Source organism: Plecotus auritus (genome assembly GCF_963455305.1).
Source record: "Plecotus auritus genome assembly, chromosome: 9".
Lineage (NCBI taxonomy): Eukaryota > Metazoa > Chordata > Mammalia > Chiroptera > Vespertilionidae > Plecotus > Plecotus auritus.
Window position 1 is genome coordinate 122,065,479 of NC_137783.1, and position 17,423 is coordinate 122,082,901.

The 17,423-nt window shown below is 43.3% G+C and overlaps 1 protein-coding gene across 1 annotated transcript in view; it reads left to right on the forward strand.

Annotated features, from left to right (window-relative positions):
* INSC (INSC spindle orientation adaptor protein) overlaps positions 1-17,423 on the forward strand; it is a 93,689-nt gene that overhangs the window by 23,268 nt on the left and 52,998 nt on the right. Inside the window, exons 2-4 of the mRNA XM_080687939.1 lie at positions 3,548-3,893; positions 4,878-4,930; positions 6,059-6,182. Coding sequence (XP_080544065.1) covers positions 3,548-3,893; positions 4,878-4,930; positions 6,059-6,182 — 523 coding nt within the window. The remainder of the gene's footprint in view (positions 1-3,547; positions 3,894-4,877; positions 4,931-6,058; positions 6,183-17,423) is intronic.

The following is a 17,423-nucleotide window of genomic DNA, read 5'->3' on the forward strand; positions in this document are numbered from 1 at the left end:
TTTCCGAAGTGATTTGTCCTTGCAGTCGATGTTGATGGTTGACCTGGATCAACCCATGATATTGTGCATTTGGGATTCTCAAAATAAATCCACTTTTCATCGCCAGTCACAATTCGATGCAAAAAATACTTTCTTTCGTGCTGTTGAAGCAACATTTTACTGATGACTTTTTGGTTTTCCGTTTGTCTTTCGTTCAGTTGATGTGGCACCCATTTTCCTTCCTTTAAAATCTTTCCCATTGCTTGTAAATGATTGGAAATTATTTGTTGAGCAATGTTTAATCTTTCTGCAAGTTGTTTTTGAGTTTGACACGCATCTTCATCCAGTAATACTTGTAATTGTTGGTCTTCAAACTTTTTCAGTTGACCTGACGTTCTTTGTCTTTCACATTGAAATCATCACTTTTAAAGCATTTAAACCAGCATTCACAAGTATCTTGAGATGGAGCAAGTTCACCATAAGCTTCCCAAAGTCTACAAAATAAAGTAATGAATTATAACTTCCCACAAATGCTCTTTTTTTGGCACAAAATTTGACATTTTTAAGTGTAAAAATATCTATGATCTTAACACCTTCAGCAAATTGGACATAAGAAGTTTTGAAGCTTGCTGTCAATACAACAAAATAGCATACATATCAAATCGCATATATATCAACATATGTATAACTCCATCTATTGAAAAATATCCGCATTATTAACCAGTACACCTATAGTATATGTTTTTGGCAAGGGTGCTAAGAAGTGGAGGAAGATGGAAAAGGGAGAGGCATGAGAAGGGAGGCTGGAGCCAGATCTTGGATGCCCTTGATCTGAGCCTCATGAATTTTGAGTTATGTAGGGGCAGTGGTGGTGGCCCAGTGCATGAAATTTGTGTACGGGTAGGGTCCTTATCAGGGCCGATGGGGCCTTCTGGCTACCGGCCGGGACCTCCATTTCCCATTGGCCAGGGTCTTCCTTCGTTCCACGCTGCTCCCTGGTGGTCAGCGCACATCATAGCGAGCGATCGAACTCCTGGTCTCCCAGTCAAACTCCCGAGGGGACACTTTGCATATTAGGCTTTCATATATATATATTATGAGTTCATAAGTTCATATATATAATAGAGTTCATATATATATGAAAGCCTATATATATATATATATATATATATATATATATATATATAATGAGTTCATAAAGATAGAGTGGGCAGCAGGGCACTGTAATTTCAGGTGGTTCTCTCTCTTTCATTGTATATACATATATATTTATATAATCTTTATAAACCATAATAGCTATTTTTATAAAGGGAGAGCAAGAAAGAAAGGTCATTGGTGAGTTTTTGTTTTTTAGCAATAGTCAAACAGTTAGACTGTTCAGAAAGTCCTGCTCCTTCTCTATAAATAACAGTAAATATGAAGGTATGGGTTAACTGCGATAAATGGAGCATGCCTTTATAATTTTAGTACTGCTGGGCACATTTGCCTCACCTAGCTGGCCTCATCAGTGCCCTCTGGGTGTTGTCCTGACTCAAAATAAAACCCATGTCCTCACCGTGTCCCACACAACCTTACAGAAGCTGCCTCCCTGCCCTGCCCTCCCCACCCCCACCTCTCTCACCTCATGTCCTCCATCCCTCTCTCTTCCTGACTGACGCAGGCATCCTTGCTATTCCTCACCCATCTCAAGGACACTCATGCTCCAGAGCCTTTGCACTTGCTGTGCTCTCTTCCTAAAACAGTTTGCTCCCAGATATCCATGTAGCTTACTCCCTCCTATCCTTCCAGTCTTGGCTCAAATGCCCCTTTCTCAGTAAGCCTTCTCTCACCCACCTATTTTAAATTGCTGTGTCTACTGCCCCTTCCACTCCCAGCACTCTCTACCCTCCTTCCCCGTTCTCTTGTGCTTCACAGCACGTACCACCTCCAACATATTACATGCATTGCTTATTTATTTTGGAAGTTGCTTAGAAAGTTGACTGTCATCTCACTTGAATGTAAGCTTCCCAAGGGAAGTGATTTTATGTACGTGTTTGCTGTTACAGCCCAGGGCTTTGAAGAGTACTTGGCACATATTAGGCACCAAGTACATATTTTTAAAATAAGTGAAAGTGGGAGGCAGGTGGGGAATGGCTTGAGGCAGCAAGATTAGGGACAGAAACACTAGTTAGATGACTGTTGCAAGCCAGAGACAAGGGGGCTTGAGCCAAGCCTTAACGATGAACTGTGCACGTCTTCTGCCCTAATCTTCAGATGATGTTGAAATCTGTCATTGTGAAATTTCTTCCTACTTTGTCTCTATGCTCTAGGCCAGTGTTTGGCAAACCGCGGCTCGCGAGCCACATGCGGCTCGTCAGCCGCGGTTTGCCACTCTGTTGACTAATGAGTTTGCCGACCACTGCTCTAGGCAGATCAAAAGCCCCAGGAGAGTGGAGGCTTGGCATGTTCATCTCCATTTTCCCGCAGTGCCTGGCATTTACATGATATTAAATGTGAGGCACTCAACAAATGTTCAGTGCTTCATTAATGATGTTATTACTGGACTGTATTTGATTTAGTGAATTTCAGAGTGAATTATATTCAATAAAGATCTTGGGATCTAATCTACATTCTCATGCTGTTATATGAAATAGAGTTAATTTTATTATATTAAAAAAAAAACAGCATACATGCTGATGATAGAAAATTGAGAAATTAGGGAAAAGTTGAAAAAATAAAAGCCTTAGTTCCACCACCCATAAAGAACCATCAGCACTTTAATCTTTTCTTTAAATATTTTTTTCCAGATATAGTTTTTTAAAACACATTTATAACAATTATGTGTTTACAGTCTCGCATACTGCTTTCCCTACTTTATTAGTGCACACATTTTTCTTTGCTCTAAACTTTTGGAAAGCATTAATTTAAATAAGTGCATACTATATAACCAAGTAGTTGTATCACAGCTTACTTAACTAACATTTGATAATTACTCTATTTCCAGTTTCCTCTTATTGCAAAGATCATGTGCTACTCTGCAGACTTATTGCTTATTATATGTCTGGTCATCTGCTCCTGAAACTTCTGTGCCTGTCTTATTATCTGTTAAATGAACATAATCCTATATAATAAAAGGCTAATATGCAAATTGACCGAACAGCAGAACAACTGGTTGCTATGACATGCACTGACCACCAGGGGGCTGCTGCTGAATGCAGGAGGAGCACCACTCAGCCAGAAGCTGGGCTCATGGCTGGTGAGCGCAGCAGTGGAGGCGGGAGCCCTTCCTTCCTCCATGGCAGTGCTAAGGATGTCCAACTGCAGGCCTAAGCCAGCAGTTGGACATTTCCTGAGGGCTCCTGGACTGTGAGAGGGCACAGGCTGGGCTGAGGGACACCCCCCCACACACCGCACTGAGTGCACAGATTTTGTGCACCGGGCTTCTAGTGAGAAATAAAAGGATTAAGGTAGGCGAATGCAAGACACAGTGATGAGCACATAGGTGTTCCGTAAACATCAGGTGTCTTGGAATTGAAACCTTTGGAAATTATGGAGGGTTGATAGCCACTGCGCTGTTCCCCGGCTGCAGGCTGCACCTGATGCAGGTGGACTCGGTCCAGCGCTGGATGGAGGACCTGAAGCTCATGACCGAGTGCGAGTGCATGTGTGTCCTGCAGGCAAAGCCCATCAGCCTGGAGGAGGATGCACAAGGTGACCTCATCCTGGCAGGCGGCCCAGGCCCTGGAGACCCCCTGCAGCTGCTGCTCAAGCGGGGCTGGGTCATCAGCACCGAGCTGCGCAGGATTGGGCAGAAGCTGGCCCAGGACCGCTGGGCGCGCGTCCACAGCATGAGCGTGCGTCTGACCTGCCACGCCCGCTCCATGGTCAGCGAGTACAGTGCTGTTAGCAGGAGCTCCTCGCAGGAGATGGGCCAGGTCAGTTGCCATGGTTGGGTGTGGGAGGGCATGCTTTCTAGAAGAATGGGTCTAAATTCTGTGGCATCTGAACTCCCCCTGCCCCATAGACCTCCTTCCTTTTCCGGGTAAGCAGGGAAGACAGTAAGGACATTTATTGAGTATAAACTCTGTGCTAGGAAGTGTGCTAGGCCTTTTTACACACATCTTATTTAACTTGCACAACCTCTGAAGCAGATATAGCCATGATGAGAGGCTGCGCAATGATTAAGTATACCACTTTAACGCCAGACTGCCTGGGTTCAAATGTCAGCTCTGCTGTGTGATGTTGGCAAGTTACTTAACTTCTCTGTGCCCTAGTTCTATCACCCTAATGAGTATAATAACAGTATTTGTTTCATAGAACTGTCATGAGGACTGATTTATTACATGTAAAACATTAAAAACAGTTGATTAAAAATATTAGCTGGTATGTAGTATTGTCCTCACTTTACAGATGAGAAAACAGAAACTCAGAGAACCTAACTAACTTGTCCAAAGTGATGCACTAAATGGCGTAAACAGGATTCAACCTAAACCTTTCTAATTCCAAAGCCCATGACTTCTTCTCCTCCAAGATCAAGGTGAACCATTGGAACCTCACCCCTATTGTTTCTCTTTCCACTGGCATTTACTTTCCACCTTAGTGCTTTACCTTCTCCTTGCCTCACTTTGCAGGCAGTAAACTTCTGTTCATCCTTGGAAGCCCAGCTTGAATGCCTCTTCCTCTCTGAAGCTTCCCAGATTGCCAGGCATAACTAATTGCTCAGTATTCTTTTTTTCAGAGCTCCCCAAGCAGCTGGTGATGATCCCTTTTGTCATATCACATTGTATTATAGTTTATGTGCCTGTTTCCCAAATCGGATGATTCGATTCTTCATCTTTATGCCCCACAGGGCCCAGTGCAGCAGTTGGTCCTCAGTCAATGTTTATTGAATCGAACCAAATTGACCTATTTTTCTACAGGTTGAGAAGCTGCTAATGGAGAAATGCTCAGAGCTCTCAGCAGTCACAGAGAGGTAAATCTGGGTGCTGGGCAAACGTGGACAGGGTGTGCGCTGTCCTCAGGTGGTGGAAGGGGCTGGCATTTTCTCCCAGAGGGAGAGTGGGAGTTGGTGGGGGGTGGCTGGTGATGCTCTGGGAATTTCCTTCTGCTGACTTTTATCAGCAGCACTGAAAAACTCCCTTGGGATTTTCTGTCCCATTTTCAGGCCCTGGGTAGAATGTAAACGACAGAGGAGAGGCCTGAGCATGGGAAGAAAGGATTCTTGAGGGTTGGTTTTAAGGAATAGGTTTCCCACAGCTTTGGGAAGGCCCCCTGGCCCCCGGGGTCAAGGCAAGGTGAAAGCAGAAACTCACATGCTTACATTCACATATACCATAGACAGGAATTTCACAGACACTCACTTGCAGATATATAAACACACACTCGTGCAATCTCAGAAATACACTCACACCCTTTTCTCTGTATCTCACACACATACACATACATCATTTATACTTGGACACCCCCCCCCCCCCACATACCCACACACTCAACCTCACAGGTACACACACCCAGTTACGTGTTGGCATTCTCCCTCACCCCTTCCGGCCCCCATGCCTTGGAAGAAAAACCTGGAACTGGGGATTCCCCAGGCCCCCATGAGGCCCTGGGCCTCCCAGTGTGGAACATTCTCAGGACATAGGGATACATTTGAGCCTGATCCCCAGAAGGTTTTCCTGTCTGGGGTGAAAATCCTCAAGGCTCCTTTCTGCACGTTGTAGGCAGCAATTCCTTAAAGGGCATTGCCATACACCTCCAATGAGCACCAGCGAAGCTCCCATTCCCCCTTCCCCAGACCCTGGCTGCGGCAATGGCAGATTCTCCCAGGTAGGATTTGGTGGCTTTCTGGTGGCCTTTCTTCCTGGTGCCATGGACTGTTAACTCCCATCTCAGGCCAGCACTTACCTGATCGGAACACTAGGAGGCCAGGGGATGAGCTGTCTATGGAATGTTCCATCTTAGACTCTGCAGGAGTTGCTGTGTCCTCCCCAGGCCACTTGTGCCCCAGCCGGCCTGCAGCAGGTCCACATCTGGCCCCTGCAGCACTCTGGGTTGACTGCCTGCCCCTGGCCATGGCCCACCCATGTTGTATTTTCCCCAGGTGCCTCCAGGTTGAGAATGAGCATGTCCTGAAGTCAATGAAGGCCTGCGTGAGCGAGACCCTGAGCACGCTGGGCCAGCATTTTGGCCAGCTGCTGGAGCTGGCCCTGACCCGGGAGGTGCAGGTCAGTGCAGGCTGGGCTGCAGGGGGAGGGGTGGGCAGAGGAACTGGGCCAGGCTGGGGGAAGCTCTGAGTCCCCTTTCTTGGAGGACATCCTCCTTAGACCACCCACGGGAACTCCAGCACACAAGAGACAGGGCTGTCAGGGCTGAGCAGCCTTCTCAAGCAGTTAGCTCAACCCTGCACTTCCCAGAGGTAAACAGTGCAGCCCAGAGAGAGAAGACACTTACCCGAGGTCACACAGCATGGCAGTGGCAGGACCTGTCGTGGTGCAATAGCACTTTCAGAATTGCTCCCACCACCCTAGATCTTCTCTGCTGAGTTACTGTTCACAGTGCGCACCCTGGATTTTTATCGTCCTGAAAGACTTAAGGCACCGGAAGAAAACAAGCTGATTCTGCAAATCCTGGCTATAGAGAAGAATCTAGAAAGGTCATATAGCCCAGTCCGGCCTCTAGGCAGACTCAAACTTGGTTCCAGAAAGAATGAGGGTTTCTGGAGCCAATAGGTCTATCGCCAACCTGTGGTTCACCACAAGACCTTGGCACATAAGCCTCTTCAGCTTCATTTTCCTCATCTACAATGTGCCACCCTGCGCTCGCTTCGGCAGCACATATACTAAGATGGGAGCAATACAGAGACGACTAGCATGGCCCCTGCACAAGGATGGCATGTGAATTCACTGAGCGTTCCATATTTAACAAACAAATAAATCAAGGGCAGCCCTTTCCCTGAAGGAAAGTGAGAGAACTAAGCAAACAACATATGGAAACTGCTTAGCACATAGTACGGGTTAAGTACATGTTATTTCTCTCTCTTGCCTTTTCCTATTTTAAAAGCCTTCCATAAGGTTTTCATTCCGTAAGGTATTTACATGTTATTTATAGTTACAGAAAGATTGTGTTACATATTTGCCATTCTTTTCCCACCACCAAATAAAAGCCTTCCACAAATAACAGATCTCTCTCCATGTCGGCTTTCCTCCAAGCTCAGCCCTCCTGCCGAGGCGGGACTTTGCTTTGTCTCTTTCCCGTGACTGGCTCGTTTTGCACGGGCACAGGCCCTGCTGGCCGGGCTCACCTACTGGCCAGCGAGGCTGGTACCATGCATCCTCACCCTCCCGATCCAGAAAGACGAAGGCCACTCATCCTGCCTTGAGAGTCTGGGGCAAGGGGAAGAAAGGGCCAGGCTAGGGTGCTGGGGCCGGCATTTAGAGCTGATGAGCAAATGCTGACAGTCACATCTAGGGTCAGGAGGAGGTTCCAGCTGGGGTCAGTGTCCCAAACTGAACCATGAAGTCCCAGAGGGACCAAGTGGAACACGAGGGCCAAATTGGGGAGTGATGAGTGAGGATCTTGAAGTTAGTGGTGGGGAGGAGGGGGGCCTGGAGGAATGTTTGAGCAGAGGCTCAGGGGCCGCTGATGCTGTTTATGCCATTTTTGTGTTCTCTTGCCTAAAAATACCAGGTTCAATGAAAAGCGCCAAAATGGAAGAGTAAGGTTGGATTGTAAACAGAAGCCAGCTGGGTTTGGAAGCAGCCATCAGGTCTTTTACCCAGGGGCAAAGGGGAGGTGTCTTTTTGATTCTCTAAGTCACAGAATCCTGGGAAAAGCTCCCTGGGTTGCAAAAGCCTACTTGGGCCCTTTGGACTTTGTATCTAATTTCTTCTAAAGGTCTTCACACATTCATAGTATTTCATAGACAGGGATTTTGGTGTGTTTTGTTCATTGATATATATCTAGAGACTAGAACAGTACCTGGCATACAGTAGGCAGTCAATAGAGATTTACTGCCCAGCCAGCATAGCTTAGTGGTTGAGTATTGACCTATGAACCAGGAGGTCATGGTTCGATTCCAGGTTAGGGCATATGCCTGGGTTTTGGGCTCCATCCCCAGTGGGGGGCGTGCAGGAGGCAGCGGATCAATGATTCTCTCTCATCATTGATGTTTCTATCACTCTGTCCCTCTCCCTTCCTCTCTGAAATTAAAAAAATATATATATTTAAAAAATATTTACTAATGAACAAATGATAAGCAGTATATTCCAAACTTACATAGTCACAGATCTTTTTTTTATTCTTAAAAAGGATCTATTCACTTATACTGGGATGCTGGTGCTTTAGAAAATATAATTTGGGAAACACTTTTTTTTTTTTTTTTTTTTTGCATCAGGGAGCCACACAGACTCTTGAACAGAGGAACAATGCTCTTCCCACTTCCCCACCCCACAGTGCTTACAGAAAGGGCAGTGATGAGCTAGCACTACTCTGCACTGGCCTGGTCCATCCTGGAATGTTACCAGACCCCAGATGTGTCACTGGCAATGATTGTGCTCAGAGGTTCCTGGAAGGATAGGGTCAGGCTGATGATCAACGTACGTGGAGAATAGGCGGAGGAGCAGGGGATGTTTACTTTAATGATGGGTACTCTGCTACCTCCAAAGTTCTGTGCTTTGAAAGGAAAGAAGGACCTCAAGCCAGTGGAGTGAATTTATAAGACCTTCTATGTGAAAAGTTTATGAAGCAACTAGAGGCCTGGTGCGCAAAAATTCGTGCACTGGGGGGGGGGGGGGGTTCCTCAGCCTGGCCTGTGCTCTCTTGCAGTCTGAGACCCTTCGGGGGATGTCCACCTGCCAGCTTAGGCCCACTCCCCAGGGGATTGGGCCTAAGCTGGCAGTCAGACATCCCTCTGGCAGCCCGGGAGCCCTCAGGGGATATCCAATTGACGTCTTAGGCCCGCTCCCTCGGGGAGCGGGACTAAGCTATCAGTCGGACATCCTTAGCGCTGTCGAGGAGGTGGGAGAGGCTCCCACCACTGCCGTTGCACTCACAGCCATCAGCCTTGCTTGTGGCTGAGTAGAGCTCCTTCTATGGGAGCACACTGATCACCATGGGCATCTCCTGTGTTGAGCGTCTGCCCCTGGTGGTCAGTGTGCATCATAGTGACCGGTCATTCTGCTGTTAGGGTCAATTTGCATATTACCCTTTTATTATATAGGATAGGGCTGCTTCACAATGGAAGGGGCCACCTTAGGAACTCCCCACCATTGAGATGGGCAAGGATGCCTGGGAGGACATCAGCAGGGGATGGAGGTTAGGCTGAGTGACTTGCAAGGGTTTTTCCAATCTTGAGAGTACGCGATTCTATGAATGCGGGTACTGTAGGGTTGTCTGAGCATGGAATTTGGAGGCATATCAGGCTTCAAATCCTGGCCATGCTACTTTCTGGATATGCAAACTTGAGCAAGTTACTTAATTTCTCTGATCCTCAGTTTCCTCACCTCTACAGTGAGCTTAAATGAAATAACACATGAGTATTGGGTGACATTCTTCTGAATGTGTCAACTGACTTATTCACTAGAAACCAATAGCAAGCTTTGCTAAAAAACAACAACTCCTAATCACCTAATTAATTGTTAAAAACTACTTAGTGGTCATGGAAAAATTTAAGTCTTAAATTTTGGGAGTCACGAGTGGGAAATTAATGAACATTGATGCTTAGTCTATCTGGGAATAAAGGGTTAGCCATGTGGGAGGTAAGGGGAAAAGACTTGACTTACAAAAACCTATCTATTTGAAGATGACTTTCTAGGACTCTCTCCATTGAACCGCTCAGCTTCATGTGGATAGATGTTATGTTTACTCATCCTTTCGTTCCATTAATCCCTTTTTCTTTTAGTTTAAACTAGCAAATTGATGCTAATAAAACTGTCTGGAAATGCATTTTTTTTAAAAAAAATATTTTTAATTGATTTCAGAGGAAGGAACAGGGAGAGAGAGATAGAAACATCAATGATGAGAGAGAATCATTGATCAGCTGTCTCCAGCATGTCCCACATTGGGGATCGAGCCCACAACCCGGGCATGTGCCCTGACCAGGAATTGAACTGGTGACCTCTTGGTTCCTGGATTGACACTCAACCGCTGAGCCACGCCAGCCAGGCAAGGGGAATGTATTTTGGCTCTATGGCTAAGTAAGCTTGTTAAAACTTTATCTCACAAATTTCCCCTTCATGGCCCAGGCAGAGCTGGACAACCTTGGGCCTCACCTGAGGGACAAACACCTATCCTATAACAAAGGTCAAACCAGAGGGACACTTTCTAAGTGAAGAGGGGTGGGCACCAAGCTGAGCATATTCAGTTCCTTCTTCCAAACTCACTCAACTCATCCCTAACCTCTCAGCATGGTGACATGAAGGGGTAGGGAGTGAAGCCAACAGATGGTGATGCTGAAATCCCATCAGGGGAACAGGAGAAGTGGGAACCAAGTATTGCTCCTTAGTACTTCACAGTTTTTGTCCTATTATCTCATTGACTTTATCCATTAGGCCAGTGGTCGGCAAACTGCGGCTCTGTTGACTAATGAGTTTGCCGACCACTGACCTAGACTCTCGATTCCAATAATTACAGGCTGTTGTTGTTCCTTGTGATTAAGCCCCAGGCTATGCTGAGGCCGGAGTGTGGCTGTGCCCCTTGGAGAAGGAGGTCAGCTGTCCGCGGAGCAATCCTTTTCCACCTTTATGAAACCATTTCACCAAATAACAACTCCTACTCCTTTGCAGACTCTTTGGAATCACAGTGAGCAATTTTGACTTTGCTCCCAGCAGGCTCGGAAATGACTAACAATATTACCTTCATTAAATTAACTCTAAGGAGGCTTTGTAGCGAAAGCTCAAAATTGCTTTTCTGTTTTATTCCCCTCTCTCCGATTTAGCTCAGCTCTGTTGTCTAAAATAGGTAATTAGCCTGGCCGGTGTGGTTCAGTGGTTGAGCATTGACAAATGAACCAGGACATCGTGGTTCGATTTCTGGTCAGGGCATGTGCTGGGGTTTCAGGTTCCATCCCTGGTAGGGGGCGTGCAGGAGGCAGCCGATCAATGATTCTCGTCATTGATGTTTCTATTTCTCTCTCCCTCTCCCTTCCTCTCTGAAATCAAGAAAAATCAATCAATCAATCAATCAATCGGCAATTAGAGGCTGCAATGTGATTAAATGACAGCACAAAGATAATCCAAACATAATGGACAGATGAGAAAGATGTCCAAAAAAATTAATATAGTCTCCTATCTCATTTTAAAGATCCCTTGGAGAAAATAAAGTAAAAGAAAAAAGAAAACCGAACCCCTTTACCCTCAGGAGTAATTCAAAGCACCAAATTCTTAGGTTAATATAATTCTTTTCAATTTTCTTGCTCATCTCAGCCAGGAGGGTCTCATCTGTGTGTGTGTAGGGGGGGAGGGGAAGTCGCATTTCCTTGGGCAGACAGTCCAGGCTGTTTCTCCAGCAGTGGGAGGGAGGTCCATCAGAGCTTCTCAGTTTTTCTTTCCCCACCATTGGTGAAAGGGCCCAAGAGTAAACACATTAGATACACAATCTTATCACAGCCTTACCCCTTCATTGGCACTGTTAAAACAGGCTAACCCTCAATTGCTAGAGCGGGGACTCCAGGCATCATGTTATCCCAGACTCCACTCTTATAGCCAGACACTCCTCTGTACCTGGGAGAAGACGGTGGTGGTGACACCGTATTGGTTGCAGCTGCAGCAGGTTGTCACTCAGTTTATTTCGCTTGTCCATAGTCCACAAGGACATATCAACATACATTCCCTGGGGGGAAGCACCCTTTCTCTTCGAGGGTGTTAGTAAGTTTTCATCTTCCTGCGAAGTCAGGCATTTGCTTCCCAAGGACTTACTGATTTGTATCCTGGCCTATCCAGCATTTTTAACATTCTTACTTCCTAGCTCCCCTCTAAATGCTGTGTTTCTGCTACCTTAGGCTGCGTTGATCTGGGCTCCTTGGAGTGACTTAGGCCAGTGGTCTTCAGACCACGCCAATGCACTGTGTTCTCCAGATTTCCCTGGAGAAATGCAAGCACATATAGTTTTAAGGAAATTAATTTCCAGATCTCCCATTTTATTTGTTCCTTCCCTAAAATGATTCTCCTAATATTATACAGAGTTTATAGTGTCCTATTACTTTCCAAAAGAAAGGCATACTCATCACTCATCCCGACTTTACAGCGCATTGCCTGGCTGTGCAGAAACCTTGGGACGGTAGTGGTGAGATCAAGCAAAGGAGAACCTTCATTCATGAACCATAAAGCCCTTTGGCCTCCATGAATCGCTTTACATATATTTCTGTTGAGCAAGGCATTAGAAATTGTGTCTTTTGCCCAGTGTGAAGCTTTTCTGAATTCAGATACCTGGGACATTCTCCTTAGACAAAGGAAAGAAAGCACTGATAGAACACATAGAACCCTAAGATTTTTTTTTTTGAGAACATAATTAAATGCAAGCAATTTTTTTCAGCTATATTTTATCCTCAGTCTTATGTCATTAACTGTAAAGAAAAGTATCTTTGAAAACTCAAAGACTCTAAAGGTTAATGAGATTGACTCTTTTCAAAGTAATTGAGATATTTTTTAGAACAACCACATTTTTCAAGCTATAGTGGTTAGAATCTACAGAGACAAGTTTTGCATGATTTTTTGCAGATTTGGTGCACATCATTTAAGAATGCAGTTAAAGCCTATTTTGTCGAAACATTTAATGACATATTTATAGTAATTCTACTTCCTGTTAACAAAAGATAAAATTAATTTTTAGCAGCTGAACTAATTAGTTTAAGCAGTAAATACCTTTTTTCCTTCTCTAAATACATGAAGTGTGATCCTGAGAGCTACTAAATATGATCAGAGACTTTCTGATTTGTTCTCAGATCTTATTTCATTGTTCTGTAAAATGAACAACAGAGTTTAATACATATACACACCTATTTGCTGAAGGAACACAATGCCATTTTATCATATTTTTAGATTTACAATGAATTTACAGTGTTAGCTTGCATATTATTTTGAATTATTAAAATATTAGTAAATTGTTTTATTTTTGCTTTATAACATATACAAATAAAAATTTATTTTTGGTCTACATTATTTTAATATTGACAGTTTTTAGCATTTTCCCTTAGAGAATGCTTTCCATTAATTATTGTTGGTGGGTTGTTTTTTTTAGCATCTTTTGAAACACATATCAACACATTTTTAATTAAAAATAAAGTCAGGGCTTAATTAGAGAAAGTTAAGTTGGTTTGTTGATTGACTTGACTAAAAGAACTGTCTTTGCCAATTAGTTTACAGGGTGGGTATTTCCCACAAATTAAATAAGCAAAAGCTATAGCTTCAAGGTTTTGGTAAAACATATTTGAAACATCCAAAGATATTTTATTTAAAGAGTTGTATTGGCAATGATATTAATAATATTTTGAGTTTCCTAATTCTTTTGGAATAATTTGGATAACCCAAGAGTCTCTTAGTGAAAGAGCAGTGGGTATAATTAATAGTTCCTTGATAAGCCTTGGTAAAGTACTTTTTGGAATTTTTCCCAGAAATTGAAATAGTGAATGAATATCTGTAATGACTGGGTAACAAATGCTTTTGCAAATCAAATGGTTTCCAATTCTTTGCTTTTACCACTGTAAAGGAGGACCAATTTAGAGGAGTTATCAGCTGGCAGATCATTAAAAATAGTGTTTGATGATAGATCACTATGTGATTACATAACTCAGAATATGCTCAAAGGGCTGAATAACTTGGCTATCCAACTTGGCTATATAACTCCCATCCCTCTCTATAGATTTATGGGAACAAGCTTTTTCAGGGTTTACATCTAAAAATATAACACTAAGTCAATATTCAATCATGGATATGTGGATGAATTAGAAAGTCTTAAAAGAATAAAAAGACTGGCCAGGCTGGTGTGGCTCAGTAGTTGAGCTTAGATACATGAACAAAGAGGTTACCAGTTCCATTCCTGGTCAGGGTACATGCCCGGGTTGTGGACTGGTCCCCATTGTGGGGTGTGCAGTAGAAAGCATTGTTATTTCTCTCTCTTATTGATGTTTCTATCTCTCTATCCCTCTCCTTTCCTCTCTCCCTCCCACTCTCTCTCAAAAAAAAAACAACCCCAAAAAACAATGAAACACCTCATTCATCTTATTAAGAGATCTATTTATTAATATTTTAAGCTTTATGATTTATAATTATTTATTCAACTTATAGTCTATCTTGTTTTGACCCTTAGTACTGATGATAACTGTAATGCTAACGCAACCAAGAAGAGACTATTTTTAAACACTTATTGCCTTAGAATCAGAGGAAATAAAATAAAATTTCAATGTTAAGTATGATAAGGGTGAGCAATAAAACATTTTAACACTTAAATGTATGACATAAATATAAAATTCCGAGAGAGAATTGGGATGGAAATATAAGTATGAAAAAGAAAATGCAAATTGTTCAAATGTTAGAGATTATTCATGTATTTTTAAATGGATGATGATGGCATCAAGTTGTTTTGGTATTCAGATTTCATTGAATACATCTGTAAGAGTAATACAATGGTTATATTTTATGTCAATATTTACAATCTGTTACCTCCTTCTCTACTTTATTTTTTTAAAATATATGATGAAAAATTTTCCCTGTCAAGTAAAAAATGTGCAAGGAGTCATATATTTTTTTACAATTCTTTTAGGGCTTAATGAGAAAAAAAAACTTGACAAGTGCTCTGGTTCCTTGTCATGAAGGCTGCTGGCCCTGCCCCCGGCTGGAGAATTGCTTAGGCCTTGAGCAATCTTCAAGGGACATCTGGCCTTTATGCACCTAGTGAGTCCCTTGGTCATGTGATTCTCAGAGCACTGTCTTTCCATCTCTTTTGAATATTTTAGCCTTGAGTAGCATTTCTTTCTGCTACATATTTTTGTGTGTGCAGTAATAAATTCTGCCTCCAGCATTCTCTTGCTTTCTGTTACTCCCCTCCTGTTTTCAGGGAAACTCAGCTGAATTTCTAAGTTTGCCCTGCATCTCATGTGAATTTGTTGCATTCTCTAATTCATAGAATGAGCACCAGTTGCTGGATCTGATCGGCTTTCCCGCTTTGACTTCTCTTTCTTTTCCAGCACATTTTTTTCTTTTTGGTTTGTTTTTGTTTTCCCAAAACATTCTTTTAGATTTGGGGATGTGCCTTATTGAGAGAAATGAAATAAATTAAGGTCTGGGTCTGCCTCAAACCTCTAGTTTTAAGAGATCTTATCTACATTTGCCTCCCTCAATTGGATATTCTCACCCAGGAGATATTTCTCTATCAAACCAAAAGCTAATCTGAGCCTGGATGGAATTATTATTTTGTTTGTCTCCTACTGAGTATGTCCAATCTTTCTCTGTCTTTCCTCAGAGTCCTAACGTATGCATTTCTTCAATATGTTCTCTTAGGACAGAGACAATACTATAGCCACATATTCAAAACATTTTACCTAGAAATTTACCCTTTGAATATTTCATGCTCATCTCTGATTCTTTTTCTGTGCTCCAGAGCTCCATTAATGCCCAATAGCAATCATTTTTATTCTATCTTATAATTTTAAGGGTCAAGAATTTGGTCCAGGCTTGGCTGAGTGATTCTTTTGTTCCACGAGGCATCAACAGGGCTCACTTGGTTTACAGAGTCTTAGAAAGCATCATCTTGTGTGTGGTCTCTTGGAGGGAATGACTGGAAAGTGCGTCTCCAACTGAGAGTATTGATCAGGGATCCTACACATGGCTTCTCCAGCATGGCAGCCTCAGGGTTATCACACTTCTTACATGGTAACTCAGGACTCCGACAAGAATATCCCAAGGACTCTGAGTGGCAGCTTCAAGACTTCTTATGACCTAGTCTTGGACGTCCTAGAATATTATTTCTGCCAAGTGCTGGCTTCTGTTAGTTACTGAGGCAATTCCAGATTCAAAAGGAGGGAAATTAGAACCCACATCTCTCTGGGAGGAATAGCAAAGCATTTGTGACTATCTTTAACATACTGTCCCCTGTTCAAATAGCCCACATTTATGTAGTCCTTGTGCATAGCTGGGCTGCCCTAACCATGCCCAACTGTGGATTCCCACCTAAAGCTCCAGGAAGAGGCCTCCTCATATTTTCCTGGCTCGTTCTGAGAAACTCATTCTAGGCGGTTGTTTGAGAGTTTACCTCTCTTGATAAATATCACTGAGCTGCAGTCATTCTTTCTGATTGAAAAACAATGAAAAATCTATCTTCCTTTTCTAATTTCTTATTTAGAGTAGTTAAATTGCATGCATCCCTTTATCTCTTTCTTATCCCTGTCTCTTGCTTATATCTCATTGTTGTGTTTCACATCTGCATAGTCTATCTTTTAAGGAAATATATCTGTCATTCAGCCTAATTGGTTTACTTTCCTTTATTTTGTTTCTATTTCTTTCAACACTCTTTTCATGATATAAGGTGAAGCACATTTTTGAAACTTATCCAATTCCTCATTGATTTCCTGAAAAACAAATTGACTTCAGAGACTGTGTGAGTTTAAAGCTGACACCAAGATAGAATTTGATAAGAAATGCCTGTGACAGACAAAGGGAAGGAAGCAGGAGCGGGGATAGAAAACCACGTTGCTGTTTTGACAACTGAGAAAGAGGAAGAAGGAAGAATTGAGTAGAAAGAGACTCAGAATTTCCAAGTCAAAGTCACCCATTAGAGGAGTCTCCTGTCCCACAGTCATGGGCCTGCACTGCAGTCAGACACAGCTGGGCGTAGCTCAGGGGAAGTGTGACCTTGGCCAGAACAAGGGTGGTGGATCCCGAGGGGCAGCAGCTGGGACTCTGTCACCTCTGTCCCTGCAGCAGGAGCCCGGGGCCACCAGAGGGCAGAGCGTTGTAGATGCTTCTGGAAGCCAGGATGGAGGCTGGAAACTTTCATCTCTACTGGTCCGGCTGAGGTTCCGCTGACAATGAAGGAGGAGTCACTGATGTTTGGAAACAGGAAGTCCAATTCACATGGTTAAGATCCAGCTTCACTATGTACCACATGCCAGATTTCTGAGTCTCAGTTTCCTCAATTGTGTAATAAGGTTTGGACTACTCTTCTGAGGGCCCATCCAGCCCTGACGTTTTATGATACTTCGGGCCTTGACGATTTCAGAGGAGCCTTTGCACGCACGTCTTTCCACATTTACTAGTATACCTGTGAACATGATGCTAAACGCTTTTCATGGTCAGAGAGCTGGTTCACTGCGACATAGCTGGGGGGTAATTACGGTAATATGCACATGGACATTAAAAGAAATTATTCTTAGACATAAATTGTCTAACAGTCTCAGGTGATTGCAAAAGACATTGGGTTTGGATTGTTTAATGTAATGCTAATTTGCTTCAAGTGCAAACACTAATCAGGAACAT